The sequence below is a fragment of the Eretmochelys imbricata genome, chromosome 11 (assembly GCF_965152235.1).
Source record: "Eretmochelys imbricata isolate rEreImb1 chromosome 11, rEreImb1.hap1, whole genome shotgun sequence".
Classification (NCBI taxonomy): Eukaryota; Metazoa; Chordata; order Testudines; family Cheloniidae; genus Eretmochelys; species Eretmochelys imbricata.
Window position 1 is genome coordinate 37,116,818 of NC_135582.1, and position 17,329 is coordinate 37,134,146.

General features: G+C 42.1%; 1 protein-coding gene across 6 annotated transcripts in view; it reads right to left on the reverse strand.

Annotated features, from left to right (window-relative positions):
* Nucleotides 1-17,329, reverse strand: part of LOC144272505 (sodium channel protein type 2 subunit alpha-like) — a 130,587-nt gene that overhangs the window by 84,092 nt on the left and 29,166 nt on the right. For 4 of the 6 annotated variants that reach the window (XM_077830613.1, XM_077830612.1, XM_077830614.1 and 1 more), the window contains 4 exons: nucleotides 16,480-16,770; nucleotides 12,724-13,059; nucleotides 9,908-10,040; nucleotides 8,569-8,807 (listed from right to left, as the gene is read on the reverse strand). In XM_077830613.1, coding sequence (XP_077686739.1) covers nucleotides 8,569-8,807; nucleotides 9,908-10,040; nucleotides 12,724-13,059; nucleotides 16,480-16,770 — 999 coding nt within the window. Of the gene's footprint in view, nucleotides 1-8,568; nucleotides 8,808-9,907; nucleotides 10,041-12,690; nucleotides 13,060-16,479; nucleotides 16,771-17,329 lie in introns of all 6 variants that reach the window. The other 2 variants (XM_077830615.1, XM_077830610.1) reach the window with 2 other exon arrangements.

Here is a 17,329-nt window from a genome sequence, read left to right on the forward strand (position 1 = left end):
CAGGATTGGCATTGACAGCCCTTCTCTTGCACCACATTCACCATGAGGGAATTCGGGGCAGGATATGAAAATAAAAACTCCGCATCTTTGGTGTGCATATAATATTGCCTATCTGCATGTAGGTGGCATGCAGGGTTAGAAGCTGAAATCTGTCAAAGGTTCAAGTAGTGCACCGTTAATAGGTAGGGCAATTTTTGTTGTTGAGGAGGTATGGAGAATGTCAGTTCATGGTGCTGTTCTTTGACCTCATCAAGTGGGATGTTTAGGGAGTCAGCCACTCAATGAAACAACTCCTGAAAGTGACAAAAATGATCAGCCACTGTGGGAGGTGGTGGAATGATGGCTTCATCACGTGAAGATGAAGAAAACGGAAGGACCGGAGGTACCTCCTCATCCTGCTCTCCTTCCAGTTCCTCCTCCAGTGGTGATATTTGCAGAAGCTGTGGTTCTGGAGGTCGAGAGATTGTTGAGGAGGGGATTGATGGAGGCCGGCATGTTTGTAGTGGTAGGGGATTTCCGAATTGTGCTCTATACATGGCCCAGGGTCTCAATATGGCCAATTAGGGGGAAAGGGAATATACGGTTGCATCCATGGGAACCCCTGAAAAGGCTGGGTGCTCTGAACTGCAGCAGAGTAAGGCTGGTAAGTTGATGTCAATTGCCCTGATGTTGGTGGGGCAAGAGTCTCGATAATCACCCTCATCCTCCTTGACATCACTAAGGAAAGGAGGTGCTGTCCCTGTGGAAAAGCGTGAAGAGTGTGTTGATTGAGAAGTGGGTGAGACTTGGGACTCTTCCTGTCTGAGGAGTGGAGAATCTGGATTGTCAGATATAGCGAGGTCTGGCAGCTGTGTGAATACTCGTGGGTGATCTCTCCTCAGTGCTTGTGATGAGCATGGTGCCGAGGCGTAATATGGAAAAGAGTCAGCAGATGGCGCTGGAGATCTTTTCAGAGCCATAGCTTTGCTAGGAGTTTGCAAACCTGCCGGATTCTTTCTCGGAGCTGGGAGCTTCGGTTCCGTGAGCAGCGTTGGGGCCAAGGCTTCACTGGAGCTGGCTGCTTTGCCGGTGTCGATGGCAGTGCCGACGGTGTCCTCGGCGCCGGAAAGGGACCTGGAGCATCTCCTCTTAGGCACTGTGTGCTTTATGTCTGAATGTGAGGCATGCACTGGAGCCAAAAGGTGAACTTGGACTGCCACAGTGACAGAACTTTCTGGAACTGAGGAAGTAGCTGGAAACAAAACAGAGACCAGGTCAAGAAACAACAGCGGAGCTAAAGAATTGGACATCATCTGATCCGTGGGCTCATCACCTTAGTAGCTGAAGGTAGAATAGATCTCTGCTTCAAAATCATGGTTGCCCTATCAGAATCAAATGGATCCGATAGCTCTTATAAGCAGGAAGTGACATTGCTAACATTGGCGGTTTTGCTTCTATCCTTTTTCCTTGGTGCCGCAGGATCGGGGACTGAAGGTACTGATGGCCCTAGTTCAGAGGCACTGCTTACATCCATCCTCCAGGATCCAGAAATGACCCTGGTCCTACAGCCACAGGGATTATGTCAGGATCAGATTGCTCTGAGGCATGAGGTACAACACTGGAGAGGGTGGCTGAACTGGTCCTTGACTTTTCTTCTGGAACCAGGATGGCTGGATCCAACCATGCTACCCTTGGTTTGGACATGTATTGGCTCAGAAGGATTGACTGAGGAAGTACAGGAACTGAGTCTGGGCCCAATAGGTGCTGTGGCTTCTTGGAACCCTTCAGCTGACCAGAACGATTGGAGGACCCCAGAGCCAAGGCTGACTCTTTAGACGTTGGAGCTGAAGTCTGAATAGGTCCACAGGGCCCAACCTTGAGGGCTTCCTTAAGCAGAAAGAGATGCAGACGAGTCTCCGTGTCCTTATCGTCTCTGGGGGATGAAAGTCTGGCAGACTGAACATCCAGAAGGTGAGCGGCCTTCTCCTAGATACTTCAGGCACTGCATGTAGCCATTTGATATCAAGAACACAGCCAGGCAGGAAGCGCACGTCTTAAATCTTGGCTTTTTAGCTTTTTCATTTTCACCACCCTGAAATCGGAGACACACCCTAACTATTTATTGACTTACTATAAACCAGTGGTTCTTAACCTATTTATCACTGTGGGCCACACATAAGGCCCACAATATGTTACCTGGGCTGCAGACTGAGAACCACAGCATGTCCCCGCACGAACCCTTTCCCCACAAACCCCTGTGACCAGTGCCTCCTGCCCAAAGACCCCTCCACACAGTGGGGCCAGGAGTGGAGCCCTGGGTGGTGGGTCAAGCGGCAGGGATTCTGGACCCTACTGTGCAGGGCTGGGCAGAGGCCCCGACCCTGGACCTGGCCACGTGGGGGTGAGTGGCAGGGCAGTTGGGTGGCAGCCTAGACCCTGATCCTGCAGAGCTGGCCAGCAGCCCCAACCCCAGAGCCAGCCGGTGACCCCAACCCCACAGGCCAGGAGCCCAGACCCCTGCATCAGGCAGCCAGGAACCCAGACCCTGCACTGGCGGCCTTTAGCACACAGCTGGGCCGCATGCGGCCCAATGGGTTGAGAACCGCTGCTATAAGCTGTCTCCAACTATCTTGGTAGAAACAAGACTCTGGCTTCAAAGACAAGAGGGGTTTGCATCTGTCCTGCCAGGTGGTTGGAAAAAACTGAGGTGGGGAGGGCACTCCACCCACTACATGGCCTTGCCCTCCGTGTGTCAGGATGTTCAGGGGAGGGGTTGGGGTGCGAGCGCACTCTAGCTGAGACTGCTAGAAGAGGGGTCTACTGCAAGGCCCCACAAGGTGATGCAGTACCCATAATCTGTAGAGCCCTTGAGAAAGAACTGTGATTCTTTAGATGTGTTGTCTACACAGATTCCACTCATGACCTGCATGTGTCCCATGAGCACAAGATTAGATTCTTTCTGACCAGCAGTGTTTGCTGGGGCCACACCTATGCCTTCCTACCCACCTTCCCCCACCCCCACCCCCACCCCAGGTCCTTCATCATCCAGAATTTCAGAGGAGTAGGACTCTGTAGCAGCAGAGAAGGAGGGCAGGTTAGAATCTTTGTGGCCAATACATTTCAAAGAACCAGTTACTATCAGTAAGTAACCATTCAATCTTCTTTGAGGGATTGTCCATGTGGATTCCACTCTTGGTAACTAACAAAGAGTTGTCTATTTTCTGAGAAGTGGGTATAAGAAATCCTATTTCATCCCATGTGACACCCAATCTGAAAACATGTACAAGGTAATAGTGAGTGGTAAATGGTAGACTGATTTCCACACAGGTGCTCTACATATTTCAGGTATGGAAACATTCCCCAAAAAGGCATGCTGCCTCTACCATAGGTGGAATGAGCTCTAATATGACTGAATGAATCCTGTATGACTAGCTAACAACAAGTTATTATGCTGCTGGAGACCCACTTGGATGATCTCTGTGGTTTAAATCAGTATATGTACCCAGCAGACATCATATGGACATGTCCTCCTGCCTGAGTCTGAGGAGGACTGCATCAATTTCTCCCACAGCAAGACTCCTCTTAGAATTAGTAGGGGAAGCAAAAGTGGATGGGAACCTGGGAGGCAGTGACCATGAAATTGTCAAGTTCAGGATCCTGACACAAGGAAGAAAGGAAAGCAGCAGAATACGGACCCTGGACTTCAGAAAAGCAGACTTTGACTCCCTCAGGGAACTGATGGGCAAGATCTCATGGGAGAATAACATGAGGGGTAAAGGAGTCCAGGAGAGCTGGCTGTATTTTAAAGACTCCTTATTGAGGTTACAGGGACAAACCATCCCGATGTGTAGAAAGAATAGTAAATATGGTAGGCGACCAGCTTGGCTTAACAGTGAAATCCTTGCTGATCTTAAATACAAAAAAGAAGCTTACAAGAAGTGGAAGATTGGACAAATGACCAGGGATGCGTATAAAAATATTGCTCTGGCATGGAGGAGTGAAATCAGGAAGGCCAAATCACACCTGGAGTTGCAGCTAGCAAGAGATGTTAAGAGTAACAAGAAGGGTTTCTTCAGGTATGTTAGCAACAAGAAGAAAGCCAAGGATAGTGTGGGTCCCTTACTGAATGAGGGAAGCAACCTAGTGACAGAGGATGCTAACGTAAAAGCTAACGTACTCAATGCTTTTTTTGTTCGTGAAGACAGAGGCAAGGTCAGCTCCCATACTACTGCACTGGGCAGCACAGCACGGGGAGGAGGTGACCGGCCCTCTGTGGAGAAAGAAGTGGTTCAGGACTATTTAGAAAAGCTGGACATGCACAAGTCCATGGGGCCAGATGCGTTGCATCCGAGAGTGCTAAAGGAGTTGGCGGGTGTGATTGCAGAGCCATTGGCCATTATCTTTGAAAACTCATGGCGATCGGGGGAGCTCCCGGCCAACTGGAAAAAGGCTAATGTAGTGCCCATCTTTAAAAAAGGGAAGAAGGAGGATCCTGGGAACTACAGGACAGTTAGCCTAACCTCAGTCCCTGGAAAAATCATGGAGCAGTTCCTCAAGGAATCAATTCTGAAGCACTTAGAGGAGAGGGAAGTGATCAGGAACAGTCAGCATGGATTCACCAAGGGCAGGTCATGCCTGACTAATCTAATTGCCTCCTATGACGAGATAACTGGTTCTGTGGGTGAAGGGAAAGCAGTGGACGTGTTGTTCCTTGACTTTAGCAAAGCTTTTGACACTGTCTCCCACAGTATTCTTGCCAGCAAGTTAAAGTAGTATGGGCTGGGTGAATGGACTATAAGGTGGATAGAAAGCTGGCTAGATTGTCGGGCTCAACGGGTAGTGATCAATGGCTCCATGTCTAGTTGGCAGCCAGTATCAAGTGGCGTGCCCCAAGGGTCGGGCCTGGGGCCGGTTTTGTTCAATATCTTCATAAATGATCTGGAGGATGGTGTGGATTGCACCCTCAGCAAGTTTGCAGATGACACTAAACTGGGAGGAGAGGTAGATACGCTGGAGGGTAGGGATAGGATACAGAAGGACCTAGACAAATTGGAGGATTGGGCCAAAAGAAATCTGATGAGGTTCAACAAGGACAAGTGCAGAGTCCTGCACTTAGGACGGAAGAATCCAATGCACCACTACAGACTAGGGACCGAATGCCTCGGCAGCAGTTCTGCAGAAAAGGACCTAGGGGTTACAGTGGACGAGAAGCTGGATATGAGTCAATAGTTGCCAAGAAGGCCAATGGCATTTTGGGATGTATAAATAGGGGCATTGCCAGCAGATCGAGGGACGTGATCGTTCCCCTCTATTCGACACTGGTGAGGCCTCATCTGGAGTACTGTGTCCAGTTTTGGGCCCCACACTACAAGAAGGATGTGGAAAAATTGGAAAGAGTCCAGTGGAGGGCAACAAAAATGATTATGGGACTGGAACACATGACTTATGAGGAGAGGCTGAGGGAATTGGGGATGTTTAGTCTACGGAAGAGAAGAATGAGGGGGGATTTGATAGCTGCTTTCAACTACCTGAAAGGGGGTTCCAAAGAGGATGGCTCTAGACTGTTCTCAATGGTAGCAGATGACAGAACAAGGAGTAATGGTCTCAAGTTGCAGTGGGGGAGATTTAGGTTGGATATTAGGAAAAACTTTTTCATTAGGAGGGTGGTGAAACACGGGAATGCGTTACCTAGGGAGGTGGTGGAATCTTCTTCCTTAGAAGTTTTTAAGGTCAGGCTTGACAAAGCCCTGGCTGGGATGATTTAATTGGGGATCGGTCCTGCTTTGAGTAGGGGGCTGGACTAGATGACCTCCTGAGGTCCCTTCCAACCCTGATAGTCTATGATTCTATAATTCCTCGCCTCCCTGGGTGTACTTGCAGAAAGAATGACACGTGGAAAGAACACCACATCAGGCATTGAGAGTATCCATTCTTGATAGGCACTGCAGCATCACACATGGACGGGTCATAAATCCCGGTGACCTTGTTTCTGCTATGATCTTAAGTATCCTTGTCTAGTGGGGGTGGGGATGGGATAAGGGGGTCCTAAGCTAAATAAAATGTAAGCTAGGTATAAAATATTTATATGTGATTAAATGAAACAACTGCTAACTATACTAAATCCTACACTACCGAGGATTGTCTTGAAGCCATGGGTAGTCGGAAGGTATTGAGCCCACTCCACCCTTTATATCTGCAGAAGGGGGGATGTAAGGGCACCTCGGACATAGTGTCCATTGGGGTTGCACCTATTAGTCAAAAATAATCTGATCTTAGGCACCTGAGGTGCATGTACACAAAGAATGGATTCTGTGTGGACAATCACTCGGAGAAGAAGATACTCTTAAAAATAAAAAGTCAATGAAATCCATTACTGGAACATAAGAAAGGAGACCAACTACAGGAAGGAACCAACTCAAATTTTGAAGGAAGTCTAACCTGTCAGCTTACTATTTCCAGAGGAGTACAGAAACAAGCAACAAACTGCTCACAGTTATGGGTTCTAATTTTAAGAAGTGCTGAATTTGCAACTCCACTTCAACTAGGTTGTGGGTGATCAGCATTTCGGAACACAAAGCCCTATCTTTTTAAATATAGTGGAAGTAATTGCAACAGGCTTAGCTAAAAGGAAGTCAAAGAATATATGGCATATACAAGTGCAATGCAAGATATTAATTATTCATTGTTTTAGCACGAAGGGATGAAAAAACCTTTAAAAAAAGTAATGGGCAGAAGAAAGCTAGAGCATTTATGGACGACAGGATTTCCCACCCCCCCAATACGAAGCATACAACTCAGAAAGCAAACCTGCGATTGCTGAGTTTTAGCTAAGTGAGCGGGTAAACATGGAACCCTGACGGTATGAAGGAATACCTATTTTTGCACATCTCACAATTAGATCATTCATACTTAGCAGTTACTTTTAGTGGGTCTATTCAGTGAATTACTGATATCTGGGATTCATTTTTCCTGGATTTGGGACAGACAGACAATCACAGAAAACCTGTGACAGCTGTTAGCCCTCAGTATTTTCCTTCTCCTCAAATGTAATTCTTATCTTGTATTTTAGGATCAATCTGACTACCTCTGACAAACTTATTTTACTTCAAATGCAGGAGAGACAGCTGGTTTGTCTGGTTTGGTTCAAGGGCTTGACATTCAGTTCATGCTCAGCAGCTCTAGACATGCTGACAGTTTACAAAAACTATTTGAGATTCAAATAATCCAAATAACCCAAATTAGAGTATCTGTGTGTGCTCTAAATGGCAGTTTGCTGCCCCAATTTGCTTCTCACAGTGAGAAGAGTTAGAACACAAATCAGAGTATTTCCTCTAAAAATCAGCTATAAGTGGGTATTCTAGAAAACCAACAAAAACAACCATAATAGCACATAGGACCAGAATTGCCCATGGGTTCTTCTTCTTCTAGAAGTCAAATAAATGCTTCAAGGTATATCAGGAAATGTTCTTAAAGGGACTATGTAAAATTGACACCTTTTTGTTTACTAGATCGGCCTCTTGTGGGTAATCAGTAAGATCTATTTATTTTAACAGGCAAAGCAAATTTTACTTCTTTTCACTCCTGTTAGTACTATGAGAGAATGAATTAAGGTTCTCTTCTGCCTCGTGCATCATGCATGGAATTGTTAACTAATTTCCGGTTGCAGAGCCTTTATTCATGTCAGAGCTAGAAACAACACAAACTGACTTTCAGATCCCTGAGCTTATAGGGTGGGCAGCCTGGCAGTTGTCTCCTGAGCATCCCCTTGTGGCCTGACATTGTTCTGCGACACCCACCTTTGCTTCCTTGTCAATGAGGTAACATTGAGTTCCCTTTGGTCGCCCCACAAAGAGAAGCCATACAGTCTGCTTTACATCAGCGCTTTGCTCTTTAATGGAGCCTCCTGGAAAAGTACTTTAACAACAGTTTACAGGCTCTTACCTCAGAACCCAGCCAAAAACTTAAAAGTCCTAAAACAAAAAATCTCTGGTTCCAGCAACAGTCCCTTCTGTAAGGCCTCAGGCTTGCTCAGAGTCTCTCTCAAACCTCCCGGCCTGGAGAGTTTTGCAGTATTTTGCCTGCCTTTTCAGTCTCTTTCAGTGCTCCCCCTGCTTAGAACAGCTTCTCTCTCTCTGGAGTTCTCTGTTGCTCTTATACAATGGAATCACCTGATCCCTCTGAGGTGTGCCTGCTTAGTAACTAGAGTTGGCTGGCCCCAAGCTTCTAGCCCTTAAAGGGGTACAGATAAACTGTCTCACTGTTACGACTAGCAGAACAGACTAGCAGATAAATGAACACACACACACGCACCCAGGCACGTGGGATTTTCAAAAATGCCAAATTGACTTAGGAGTACAAGGTCCACTGAAAGTGAAAAGTTTTTGTAAATCCTAACAAACAGCTAATACGTGTAACCTATACAAACATATGGAAATCATACAGTACACCTCAAAAATGTTTTTTTAGAGCCACTTTTCACTTTATAATCATAATTTAAAATCTGTTCTGTAAGAAAAAATAAATCAGAAATGAATTCTACTTTAATTAGAGGTTGTATTCACATATCACAATACATTTTGACAGACTTACCAGGTTTCCTACTGAAAGCACATCGTGGAACTGTTTAGTCATTGGATAATATTCCATGGCCATAAACAGCGTGTTTAAAACAATGCAGATGGTAATAGCAAGATCAACAAATGGATCCATCACAATCAAACTAACAATATGTTTTACTTTTAACCAAGGAGCCCAACAGTCCCAGATCAAGAAAGTGTTGGCAAATTTATACCAGCATGGTGGGCATTTTTGTCTGGATTCTTCAAGTTCTGGAGGAAGAGAAAAGTGTAAAAACAAAGTGAAGACAAATATCTACTGATTACACTCTTTATTTTTATATCTCAATTTAAGGTTTAAAAGTGGGGAAAAGGCCAATGAAAACTATGGGTTGAAATTTGTAAACTAAATTCAAATTTTTAAGCCTTGCATACTTTGAGGCTTACCTTTTAGGGCGTGACATGAGATGTGTGAATGAGGTATTGAGTCATTCTAATCAGCCAATGAAAATATTTGAATCAGGAAAACAATGGTACAAGTAGCAATACTAGCAGTTGGGGATGCTACAGTTCTCGAAACAAGAATATGGTAATGGGTTCAAGACGTAGATTGGAGAAGCCTTGTTAGGTTTTGAATATGGTATTAATGTTGCAGGTGTAGATGGCATAGGAACAGAAAAGAGACCTGGAGGAAATAGGCTTAAATTTATCTTAATTGAAAAAACTTCTGTTTTCTTTTGAGTTTCTCTTTTAAATTAAATAAGTAAATTAACAAAAATAGAAAAGGTTCTTTCATTCTTAGACCAAAATGCTTCAAAACCAGCCTCCAATTCTTCAATCCATTCAGAAATCTAAATTACCTACTTGCATGAAAAAAAAAAAAACCAACAAGAAAAACCAACAGGAAAATAGGGCTGGATTAACTTCACTGAGGTTTTGTAAACCTTTCGAACTATTTTGGGAAGTTGCAAACCTAGGTTAGTTAATTTCACTAACATTTTCTTCCTATTAGTTTAATCCATGTTTTTTACTTTCAAGAATATATTTAATTAGAAGAAACAAACATTTTCCAGTTAACAGGAATCTTGTGCAAATTATTAGGAGCAGACACCATCCCACAACAATAACTAGGCTAACAGAAGTGGATGACCAATGTAAAGCAGATACGCTTTAATCTATTTCGAATAATTTTTTCTTCCTCTCTATTCCTCCTATCATTTTCACTGTATCCAATTTTCACTATGTTCATTTGTTTTTAATAGGATATTTCTTCTCTGCCCCTCTTTTTAGTCTCCCCAATGACAACCATAAACTCAACACCTTTCTAAGCAAATTCATACATCTGTGGTTTTGTTTGTGTTTTTTAAACGCACCTTCCATTGTGTTTGTGAGTATGCTGGCTATACTCATTGCTCTGTGCCTTAAAGTTGGATCTTCCAGCAAATCCATTGATATTTTATAAGAACTTGACCTCCTCTTCTTTATTTCTATTCCTGAAGTGGTGCTCTGCAAATTAGATATAAATTACACTAAATTCAGAAATATAAGCAGACACCGAACATTTCTATAATGAATCTGAGCTCCAAGTAATTCATGCTACATGCACCTTCATATTTATGCAATGTACTATGTCAGACTTTTATTTGTAACAATCTACCATATTCAAAAAGTATTGTTCAGTTATTTCCAAAGTGTATTTCTGGACACTACTACTACGGATGACTTGTACAGCACTTCACATTTTTAAAGTGCTACACAAACATTAACTAATTAATTCTGAAATCAGTATTATTAACAACCCCATCTTGCAGATAGGAAAATCGTAAAAGAAAGAGGTTAAGCAGTGTGGCCAAGGTAACACAGCAAGTCAATGGCAGAGCTGGAATCAGAAGTCTGGAGGTTTCTGGCTCCCAGTTCCAGGCTTAGTGCACTAGATTAAACTGTCTCACTTTACCCTCTATTTCCAGACAGGATCAAAATGGAAGATACGCATGGAAACTAAAATCTCTTGTAAGCTAACTTTATGTAATAATTATTTTCCTCCCAACTGAAATCTGTAAAAAGTCTGTCAGTCTATTACTGCACTCGTGACTAGGGCTTCGTGTGTGTTACGGAGGTCGTGGAAGTCCTGGATTCCGTGACTTTCTGCCAATTCCATGACTTCTGAAGCGACCGGTGTGGCTGGCCCCAGGGACAGCCATACCTGCTGCTGCTGGAGTGGCTCCACAGCCAACTGCACTGGTACTGCTGGCGTGGCCCCACGGCAGCCAGAGCAGCTGCTGCTTGGTGGCCCCTGGCAGCTGGTGCCACCTGTCCCACACCAAAGAAGCGCCTCCCCCTCACCCCCCAGAGCAGTGCCCCTCCCACCCAGCTAAGATTTAGTCAGGGGTATACAGTGCAAGTCATGGACAGGTCACGGGCCATGGATTTTTGTTTATTGCACGTGACCTGTCCATGATTTTTATTAAAAATACCCATGACTAAATTGCAGCTTTAGTCATGACTGATTCTTCTTATGAGATATTCACTGTAAAGGGTGTCAACTCAAATTCAATTACCAATAAAAGTCTGACTGAACTGAACCCAAGCATGCCAATTTATTTTTAAGTAAGTAAGGGTAGGGGCAATGAATCTTGAAATTAACAGACTGAAGGTATACACGTACTTGCAGTCACACCCTGCATATACATATAAAGAGACATTGTGTGTGTACAAGCATGTCTGAAAATTTCTACACTAAAATAAATAAATATTTCTAAGAAAATAAAATGATAACACGTGGAGTGCATGATAAGGCTCACATTAAATTGATATAATTCTCTAATGGTCTGATTTTCTGAGTAAGAGTTCTGGAAAAAAAATATTCCATTCCAAGGCTTAGTGCACTAGATTAAATGGTCTCACTTTACCCTCTATTTCCAGACTGGATCAAAATGCAAGATACACATGGAAACTAAAATCTCATGTAAGCTAACTTTATGTAATAGTTATTTTCCTCTCAACTGAAATTTGTAAAAAGTTGTAAAAAGACATTCACAAAATGTCTGTGGATACAACAAGGAACAGTTTATTGTTTTGTATTGTCTGAAATGATAGCTGACAGATTGGACAGATTTTCCCAACTTTACCTGTTATAACATGCTGCATATGCGCTTTCAAAAGATATGCACAGATTCTAGCATTTGGGATGGGGCCATTGCAGGTTGGATTTCATGGTTACAGCCTTCTAACTAATTATGATCCTGTCCATCCACCTCACACATGCACAGTCCTGTACCTCCTTCCCTCCTATGGACTCTGATGGCCTAAAAGCTCTCCTCCCTGGTTTCAGGATCCTGTCAGAGGATCCTGGTGTTATGGGATTCTGCTGGACCTTGGTGCTGTTGCTACCTGTAAAGATTTCCTTTGACTAGAGAAAACCCAGGATGAGGTTCTCCAGAACACATTGCATACTAGATCCCTTTGTTCATCCTTCTGTCCCTATTAAAATTGGGCATGCTTCTAGGCAGTGTAACCTTAGTGCGAGAAATTTAATCAGAGCATTTCTGAGATCAAGAAAAAAGGCTCACTAGAACTTCTGGATCTCTCAATAGGATCCTAAAAGCTTGTGGGTTGGGCTCTATGTGTATGACCACACTATTTGTACGCAGACATGGGGAGAGAGAGGAAAGTCAGGGCTAGTAAGAAGTTTGTCAGGAAACAGAGACAGAGGGAGTTTGAGAGTGAAGGAAATAATTGGACGCAATGAGAAAAAGGGAAGGAGGGAATACACTAAATGTTTAGGAAGCCAAATGTCTGAATTTTGGGTCCTGAAACAGACTAAAAGTAACACATTATTTATGCTACTCAGTATTCAGTTCTGTACACCTCCTTACTACATATGTAGAAACTAAATGTTCATATTTTGCACATTCAGTAAATTTGGTATTTCAGCCTATTAGTTCAGAGTGTGTTTGCAAGTACATGTAGTAAGTTCCAAATGAATATATAAAATCATTTTAGACCTATTTTATTATACTAAAAGTTATTGCAGGATGCAGTAACATTCACAGTTTGGCCAACCAGGGATCATTCCCAAAGTATTCCATTCTGTAGAAACACAGGCTGATGCAGTAACAAAAGGCTATCATGCCTGAACTATTTAAAACTTCCTTACATTGTCATCAGTAGTTGGTTTATCTATTATCACCTCTGGCAGAAGCTGTCCAGTAGGCGACAAGAGTGACGTTTGTACACCAACCAAGGAAACCACACCATTGCAGTCCACAGTACTGTGCATCTTCCCGTTCACTGGAAGCCTCCTTGATGACCTACTGCCTTGACTAATGTTACTATTGTGCCGTTCATGTCTGAGTGGCACAAAAAGAGAACCTCTTCTGCTATCATTTTCTTCAAAAGTGCTATGTTCATCATCAGCAAAGTCATTTTCTGATCCTACATCCTTTATTCGACCTCTGAAGCTGAAAAGACTCGTTCTGCTGTTGCGTCTTGGGGAAAACAGGGAGTCACGAATGCTCAGCAAAGACTGTAGGAAAACATAATTAAACTTATTATTTGAAAATTGTAAATATATAAAAACACATGTCAAGGTAAAACCAATTAACATGCCCTAAAAAGTCTTCTCAAACCAGATTAAAAAACACACCTACATTTCTGGGATTGACATAAAACAGAGAAAGAGTACAGACATGACCCCAGAGATCACTGTTCATCGGAGCTGCTAAATTTAAACCAAAAAGTAATTATTTGAAAAAATCTGCATTAGGCTATGTTACCTATTCTGAGTATCTGGTAAACCAAGATTTCTGGAAATTCTAGAGACCTATTTGTACTATGCATCCAGGAGGTGAATGCATGGCTGGGCAGATGGTGTCACCAAGATGGCTTCAGCTTCCTTGACCATGGGGTGTTCTGGAAAAAACAGCTGAGCGGAGATGGGGTCCACCTGTTGAGGAAGGGGTAGAGTATCTCCGATACAGACTGGCTAACCTAGTGAGGGAGGGCTTTAAACTAGGTTCATCAGGGGATGGAGACAAAAATCAACAGGTAAGTTCAAGACATGGAGGCCTGGGAGGGCCAGAATCTGGGGGGAACATGGACCATTATAACAGGGACAAGGGAGAGACAAGAGGGAACATAGAGGGGGAATCAAATCAGTATCTTAGATATCTGTATATTAATGCAAGAAGTATGGGGAATAAACAGGAAGAACTAGAAATACTAATGAATAAACAGAACTATGACATAGCTGGCATCACAGAGACTTGGTGGGATAATACACATGGCTGGATTATTGGTATTGAAAGGTACAACTTGCTCATGAAGGGCAGGCAGGGAAAAAAGAGAAGACGTGTTGCTTTGTATATCAAAGATGTATACACTTGAACTGAGGTTGAGACGGAAATAGGAGACAGACTTGTTGAAAGGATAAGGTAAGGGTACTGGGTAAGGATAAAGGGGGTAAAAAACAAGGCTGTTGTCATGGTAGGGGTCTACTGTAGACCACCTAACAAGGAAGAAGAGGTGAATGGGGCTTTGTTAAACTACTAAGCAAATCATCCAAAGCACAGAACTAGCTGGTGATAGGGAACTTCAACTACCCAAACATCTGTTGGAAAATAATACAGCAGGGCACAGATTATCCAACAAGTTGGAGACAATTTTTTATTTCAGAAGGTGGAGAAAGCTACTAGGGGAGAGGCTATTCTAGATTTGATTTTGACAAATAGAGAGGAACTAGTTGAGAATTTAAAAATGGAAGGCAGCTTGGGTGAAAGTCATCATGAAATGGTAGAGTTCATGATTCTAAGGAATGGTAGGAAGGAAAACTGCACAATAAAGATAATGGATTTCAAAATGGCAGACTTTAGCAAACTCAGGGAGTTGGTAAGTAAGTTCTCATGGGAAGCAAGTCTAAGAGGAAAAACAGTTTGAGAGAACTGGCAGTTTTTCGAAGTGACATTATTAAAGACACAAGAGCAAACTATCCAACTATGTAACAAATATAGGAAGTACGGAAAGAGACCATCCTGGCTTAACCAGAAGATCTTCAAGGATCTGAAACTCAAAAAAGGAGTCGTACAAAAAAGTGGAAACTAGGTCAAACTACAAAGGATGACTATAAATAATAATCATGTAGGATCAAAATTAGAAAGGCCAAGACACAAAATGAGATTAAACTGGCTAGAGACATGAAGGGTAACAGGAAAACATTCTACAAATACATTAGAAGCAAAAGGAAGACCAAATACAGGGTAGGCCCATTACTTAATGAGGGGGAAAGACAATAACAGAAAATGTGGAAATGGCAGAAGTGCTAAATGACTTTTTTGATAATGAAACAAATAAGTAGTCATTTGCCAACACTGAAAAGATAATAAGGTGATAAGTAACGGTCAACATGGATTTGTCAAAAACAAATAGTGTCAAACCAACCTAATAGCTTTCTTTGACAGAGTAACAAGCTTTGTGGATGGGGGGAAGTAGTAGATGTGGTATATCTTGACTTTAGTAAGTCTTTTGATATGGTCTTGCAAGACCTTCTCATAAACAAACTAAGGAAATACAGCATAAATGGAGCTACTATAAGGTGGATATATAACTGCTTGGAAAACCATTCCCAGAGAATAGTTATCAGTGGTTCACAGTCAAGCTGGAAGAGCATATCAGGCATGGTCCCGCAGGGATTGGTCCTGAGTCTGGTTCTGTTCAATACCTTCATGAATAATTTAGATAATGGCATAGAGAGTACACATAAAGTTTGCAGATGACATCAAGCTGGGAGGGGTTGCAAGTGCTTTGGAGGATAGGATTAAAGTTCAAAATGATCTGGACTAACGTGATAAATGGTCTGAAGTAAACAGGATGAAATTCAAAAAGGATAAATGCAAAATACTCCACTTAGGAAGAAACAATCAATTGCATACATACAAAATGGGAAATGATTGCCTAGGAAGGAGTTCTGTGGAAAGGGATCTGGGGGTTATAGTGGATCACAAGCTAAATATGAGTCAACAGTGTAACACTGCTGCAAAAAACTGAACACCATTCTGGAATATATTAGCAGGAGTGTTGTAAATAAGACATGTGAAGTCATCCTTCCACTTTACTCCACATTGATATGGCCTCAGCTGGAATTGTGTGTCCAGTTCTGGGTTCCACTTTTCAGGAAAGATGTAGACAAATTGGAGAAAGTCCAGAGAAGAGCAAGAAAAATAATAGAAAACATGACTTATGAAGAAAGATTGAAAAAAATGGTTTGTTTAGTCTGGAGAAAAGAAAACTGAGTGGGAGACTTGATAATTGTTTTCAAGTACATAAAAGGTTGTTAGCTGAAATAGCTGTTCATTCTCTGGAAGTGAAAAGATGCATACAGCATTACAGTAAAGTGGTAACTGAATGATGAAAAAAGAGAAAACAAATCACCTTTCTAGGTATACTGCACTGAATTACTTCAATATGAAAAATGCATACATTTCCATCATTTCGTGAACCTTTACAGCATTATAAATTTGTGTATAATGAATATGGACTCATTAAAATAAAAACAAAAAGAAGAATTGACAATGTTATTGACTACTAGCATTAAATACTACTACATCATCCTAGACCACAAGGACCCTAGAGCAGCAAGAATGAACAATTCCTTTTAATGTATATGAAAGCACAGGTTAGGAGGTTTTAGCTGTGAGTAAATGTAGATTTCAGTGGCAAGTAGTGCACATTTATATTATCATAACATCAAGATATTGAACAGCTGTTTTATTGATATTATTTTGGGGAATGTTTTCAGGGTTTACTAAGTAACAAAAACTTTCCCTTAATTATCCCTCTCTTTTACAATCATGCAGTTTAGTCACAATGCTGTGCCTTGTATATTACTACAATCTCCATGTCAAACAGATCACTGTGCTAAAAATTACAATTGTGTTAGTTATAACAGTACCTGGTGGGGGGAAGCGAAACGCTTTTCATATGTCAGTCTATTCCCTTCCAAAGAGAAACGGAAACCTTTCCTTCTGATACTGCCTTCTGAATCAGATTTGGGAAGCTTTTCATCATCCAACTTGTCCTCTCCTCCAGAAAGCTCTCTCTGTCTTCTTTTCTTCCGTCTGTTTCTCCTTTCCTTAGCACTCTTTGAGCTCAACTTCGATGTTTGTGAAGAACTCTCCGAGAGCCCACAAATCCTATCTTCGCCACTGAAATCTCTTAACTCAGCAGCCGCTTCTGCTATGGCCTGGCATACGAAAAGGTTGACTACTTATTAAAACACTAAAATATCAAATATGCATTTAACTACCAAATCCTGTACTACTTACTATAAAAAGCATTGCTCTTTTGAAACAACGTACCTTGTTTTCCCAAATTTACTCCAAGTGGCTTTTATGTATATGGCCAAATCCTACTCATTTCTACAAAAAATGTCACTTGAAATAATTAATAAATGCTAAGTAAGTGAGGAGAACAGGATGAAGCCCATAATGTATTAGGGAAGTGCTGGTCACAACTCAATCTCTTTGCTCTGTATGATAAATACAGCATCTCCTCCCCACATCAGTATTTGCATACTGGATTTAAAGAGTATTTTCTGAGAACTGATAATATTAATTCAAACTTGTATCCTTTAAGAAATTTAGTATCTCTCTTAGTATTTTCTTTGTCCTGAATGATGTTAACAATGGGAAAAATACAGAAATTCAAGCTCCCCATACAGTTAAAATTAATTGAAACCTTATGCATAGACTATATTTGAAGAAATCAGCTTGTAATTAAGCTACATTTGCAGCTTTGTATCT